The sequence below is a fragment of the Poecilia latipinna genome, unplaced genomic scaffold, assembly GCF_001443285.1.
Source record: "Poecilia latipinna isolate Pla-1442-1.1 unplaced genomic scaffold, P_latipinna-1.0 Scaffold3121, whole genome shotgun sequence".
Lineage (NCBI taxonomy): Eukaryota > Metazoa > Chordata > Actinopteri > Cyprinodontiformes > Poeciliidae > Poecilia > Poecilia latipinna.
The window spans coordinates 54,073-59,020 of NW_015115737.1; the positions used below are offsets into that span (position 1 = coordinate 54,073).

The 4,948-nt window shown below is 54.3% G+C and overlaps 1 protein-coding gene across 1 annotated transcript in view; it reads right to left on the minus strand.

Moving 5' to 3' along the window:
* kif16ba (kinesin family member 16Ba) overlaps positions 1-4,745 on the minus strand; it is a gene marked incomplete at its 5' end in the record, with an annotated part of 31,666 nt that extends 26,921 nt beyond the window's left edge. Inside the window, 14 exons of the mRNA XM_015022863.1 lie at positions 312-449; positions 523-574; positions 652-771; positions 868-927; positions 1,015-1,080; positions 1,515-1,699; positions 1,772-1,903; positions 1,976-2,144; positions 2,214-2,356; positions 2,612-2,721; positions 2,948-3,045; positions 4,153-4,269; positions 4,344-4,457; positions 4,536-4,745. Of these exons, the coding sequence (XP_014878349.1) occupies positions 312-449; positions 523-574; positions 652-771; positions 868-927; positions 1,015-1,080; positions 1,515-1,699; positions 1,772-1,903; positions 1,976-2,144; positions 2,214-2,356; positions 2,612-2,721; positions 2,948-3,045; positions 4,153-4,269; positions 4,344-4,457; positions 4,536-4,745 (1,714 nt within the window). The remainder of the gene's footprint in view (positions 1-311; positions 450-522; positions 575-651; positions 772-867; positions 928-1,014; positions 1,081-1,514; positions 1,700-1,771; positions 1,904-1,975; positions 2,145-2,213; positions 2,357-2,611; positions 2,722-2,947; positions 3,046-4,152; positions 4,270-4,343; positions 4,458-4,535) is intronic.
* Positions 4,746-4,948: the final 203 nt, after the last annotated feature.

A 4,948-nucleotide genomic window follows, 5' to 3' on the forward strand; every position in this document is an offset into this window, starting at 1 on the left:
AATAATGCTTTAGCATTAGCTCCTGCTAATTATCATGTTGGAATAATGCTTTAGCATTAGCTCCTGCTAATTATCATGTTGGTATAGCGCTTTAGCATTAGCTCCTGCTAATTATCATGTTGGTATAACGCTTTAGCATTAGCTCCTGCTAATTATCAAGTTGGTATGCAGCTTCAGTGGAACCATGATTAGCTGTTCAGATTTAGTGAAGCTAACTTTTAGTTAGCGGTGTCCACTGCTGACCAGAACCGTACCAGAACCTCTCTAGTTACACCGGGCCGTGAAATACTCGGGTTTTTTTGGATCCTCACCCTGGTTGAGCTGCACCGGCGCCGCCACCAGAACCCCGTTGACCGAACACCGAGCCCCACCGAGCGGCACCAGGGTAACCGTCCCGTTCTGGTTCTCAAACACACAGTGCTCGCTCTCCAGGTCCAGGCCGTGCAGAACTGCAAGAGCAGAGCAGAACGTGAGTCCAGAACCAGGACCAGCAGAGGTCTTCATCAGACGGACAGGACTCACTGATGTCCTGTTCGCTGGACGCGTCCTCCCGGCCCACGTACGTCCGTCCCTCCTGAGACACAAAACACACCTTTCCTGAGCAACCTGAACGCCTCGTGGCCCGACTACAGTCTGACCCGACGGCGCCACCTTCAGGTGGTAGAGGATGATGCCGGTGCTGAGCAGGTCGTCGTCGATGCCGATGAGGTGAGGCAGCTCCGAGTCCAGAACCACGCCGATGCCCTCCTTCCTCAGAGCCAGCGTCTCCTCCTGCAGCGCAGAGAGCAGGAGTCAGGAGTCTGGCTGGACCGGACCAGTCTGGACCGGACCGGACGGCACCGGACCGGCTGGACAGAACCCTCTTACCTTCAGGATGTTCTGCGTCTCGTTCCATTTGTTGGTCCACTCCTTGGTCAGCTCCAGAACCTGCGGACCAGAACAGCAGAGTGAGCCGTCGGAGGCTTTCAGAACGTTTCGGTCCTCCATCTTGTCCGAGCGCCGATGTGGACCGACCCGGGCCTCGTTCTGGTGCAGCTTCTCCTCCATGCTCAGAGCCGTGGGCGAGTCCAGCAGAGCGATCTGAAGCAGAGGGAGGGAAAACCGTTTCAGGAAACCATGATGCTGCCATTACCAGGACCGGTTATCGGGCCACTGAAATCGTTTTAAAAGCCGAGCTCTGCTGCTTCACGAAGAACTGACTGATGGGATTATTGTTATTTTATTTTTATTATATCAATGAACGTCCAACGTTGTCATAAAGATACCAGATTTAGCAAAATGCCAACGATCAACAAGGTGACATGGGGCCGAATCAGGAAAACGCGCCGTCAGCTGAGCCGTCATGACGCCGACTCCGGTTTCCGGAGCTCCTCAGGGCTCAGCGCTCGGCCCGCTAGCTATGTTGGTATTTAGCCAACCTGATCCGTAAATCCAGCCAGTGAGGCGTCTAAAGCAGAGTCGTTCTAATTTGATGTTTCTGGTACTAAATGCGGTGCGGCGCCCTGAGCGCTCACCTGGTTCCCCTGCAGCAGCAGCGCCTTGAGCCGGGCGATCTCCGCCCGCAGCTCCCTGATCAGTCGGACGTTGGAGTCCTCGTTGACGGTGGGTTTGTTGATGATGTTCTTGGCTCGGTTGGCGTAGCGCAGAGTGCTGAGCGTCTCGCCGTAGTTCACGTCGGCGGGGGAGATGGCTGCGAAGACTAAAGAGTTAGGGCTTTTATTCTGAAGAGCTGCTTACCTCAGTCTGGTCAGGCGGCGGCGGCGGCGCTCACTTGCGATCATGATGGTCTTGGCGTTCCCACCCAGGCTGTCCTTCAGCAGCCAGGTCAGCACCGAGTCTCTGTAGGGGACGAACACCGTCTTCTTCTTCTGGTTGGCGTTCCCGCCGTCCGGCGCCATGTCAGCTGGACGGAAACAGACAGCGGGTCAGAACCGGAGCGCCAGCCGCAGCGGCGCAATCACACGGCGGTCCTGACCCAGAGCAGAGATGACGTTTCCCAGCGTGACCAGCGACTTGTTGATGTTCCCGCCCTCCTTCAGCCGGACGCCGGAGGCGCCGGTGGCGTCGGCGCGCTCGCTGCCGGCCAGGTCCACCAGGTGGATCTTACTCACCGTCTCGCTCGGCATCTCTGCGTCAAACTTGGCCTGAAATCAGACGCGGCGGTCACTTCGGCCTGCCGACACGAGGCCGTGGGATTGGCCGACGCCACCGACCTGCGTGAAATTGATGGTGAAGATGGCGTGGGAGCGGCTGCTGACGTCGTTCATGCCGGTGCTGGCGGTGGTGCGGTTGATGTTCCCCGCCTCCATCAGCTCCTCCACGTCGCTGTAGTTCTGCACCAGGTGTTTGGACAGGTCTGCGCCGCAACACAAACCCACCACACCGATCAGAAAAACTGAAAACGCTGGGAACCGAAACTTTAAAACGCACCAAACGCGTTAAAAACGGGAAACATTAAAGTCACACAAGGAAACCAAAAACACTGAAAACATGTAAAAGATTCATTGCCAATAGAAACCAGAAAGACGTAAAACATGCTGTGAATTTAGGAAACGCAGGTTAAACCGCATGAAGCGGCGCTGAATCAGTCAGGAGCCGCCGGCGCCGCTACCTTCCACGTACGGCCCGTCCTTGGGATGCTCTCGGACCCGCAGGTTGTAGGTGTGGCTGGACTTCCTCCTCAGCAGGTCTCTGACTCGCTCGTTGTAGATCTCCAGGTAGCTGGAGGGACGACAGGTCGACAGGGGGTTCTGGTATTCGACCCGTTTGGGTTCTGGTTCAGTTTGTCTCCAGGAAATGAGGCAAAAATAACCAGATAGAGAGAAAGTGCTGTCGCCATGACAACTCCTGCCTTCTCTGGCAGCCCACAGCACCACTCTTCCTCAGCTGTGCTCAGAGCTGACCCCGGAGCCGCAGCACCACCTGGAGGTGCAGGCGGGGGACTCACCTGACCTCGGTGCGGAACGAAGCTTCGTCTCGCCGCGACGCGTCAGCGATCCGACTGAACAGCCCCTCACAGATCCTGGGGATCAGACCGGCGTCGCCCTGACGGAAAACGGCCCGTTACCATGGAAACGCTGATGCCTCATTCTGACTTTACTGGAAATTTTCCACTAAAATGGTCAGAACTTTGAGTTCCAGTAACACTGCCTCTCACCTGCAGGGGGCAGCGTTTCCTGCCACGCTCTTTATACCAAATAAATTTAAATATTTTATGAAAATGATTTCACTCTATGCTTAATTTTAAATAAAGTCTAATAATTGTGGGTATTTTTAATGGCGGGTCGTCAAGTTCCGATTTAAAGAATAAAATGTTCATGTCCAAATGAATGAACTGAAGCGTTCAGTTCATTCAGGTCAAACCGCGTTCATTCAGCAGCAGAAGAAGAAGCGGCTCCTGGTTGAGCCAATCGGAGCCAGACTGAGCGACTCCTCTGGTCAGCAGATTATTCTGTTTGCCTGCAGATCAGAGACCCAACGCCGATTCAATCACCAGAGCAAACAGACCAACCGGCCAGATCATCCCATCAGGAGACACGGCAGCGCCGCACACAGCCAAGATGGCCGCCGCGGCGCTCATGTTACAGCGGTAAAGATGGCCGCCGCGGCGCTCTGTCGGACTACATTTATTTTGAAATGACTTTGTGAACGCAGCTGAAAATTCTCGAGTCTCTGACCAAACCCTGCTGGGACTCTCAGCCAGAAACTGAGGGTCAAAGGTCATGCCTCAGTTCTCTCAGAGAAATCAACCCACACATTGATAAACGGAGCATCCAACCAAAACCCAGCGCTGTGAAAAGCTGACTTGGACTAGGCCATTACTCCAAGATGTCATTTGTTTGTTTTTGTTTATAAATTTTTACCAGAATTGTTTTTCCTCCCATTAAATTCCCTCAAACTTCCTCATAAAGAAGAAAAACCCTGAGCTTTTCCTCAGTGGTGGAGCTGATCACTGAACTTCTCCCACTGAGCCAACCAGTCTGACCACAAGCAGCTGCTGGTTTCCTCTGGCCACACTTTCCCTCTCTGCTCTTATCCAGACCAAACTCAGCCGGACATCCAAACAAACGGATCAATCAGCTGCAGATCAATCAGCCGTCTCCACGGCGACCAGCTGTCCAGCCGTTACTGGGATCCAGTGTGAGTTCTTACTGGGACGCCCATCATGGTGTAGGACTTCCCGGATCCGGTCTGTCCGTAGGCGAACACGCAGGCGTTGTATCCCTCGAAGGCCGCCTTCAGCACGTCGGAGCCCAGGTCCCTGAACACCTGCGGAGGTCAGAGGTCAAAGGTCACAGAAGCCCCGCTGCAACACGGCCGCCGCTCCGCGCCGCCGGCCTCACCGTTTCCTGAGAGACGAAGGCCCGGCTCCGTCCGTCTGTCGAGTCATAGGAGAAGTCGTAGGTGAAGGTTCTGATCCGTTCCCTCATCGAGTCGCCGACCACGCCCTCTGGGACCTGAGGGGCAGAAACACCAAGGCTCTGGTTCTAACTGGCACCGGTTCGGACCAGAACCAGAACCAGGACCCAGCTAACCTTCAGGTTGGTGATGCTGGTCTTGCTTCCCTCCATCCTGATGATGCATTTGGCCTCCAGCTCTTTCTCCCTGGAGGAGAAAACATCTGGATCAACATCTAGTTCCGACCTGCTTCTGGTTTCAACCAGAACAAAAATGTAAATGTTAAAGATTCGAGTCTGAGCGACATTTACAGCATCACGCTTCCTGAACAGGTTACGAGGTTTTTGCTGAAAATCATTTGCAGACCAAGAGGTTTCAGTCTGAGCTGTCTCTTTAAGTCCAATCAAGCTGCTGCTGGCCACGCCCACAACTCAACGTTTACACCAGTGGTTTCCAAACACTTTCTGCCCCCCCCTATGGATTACAAATGGCTGTCTGGTTGAAACGATGCGTGTGACGGGGGAGGCATCGACTGTTTTGGGGGCAAAAT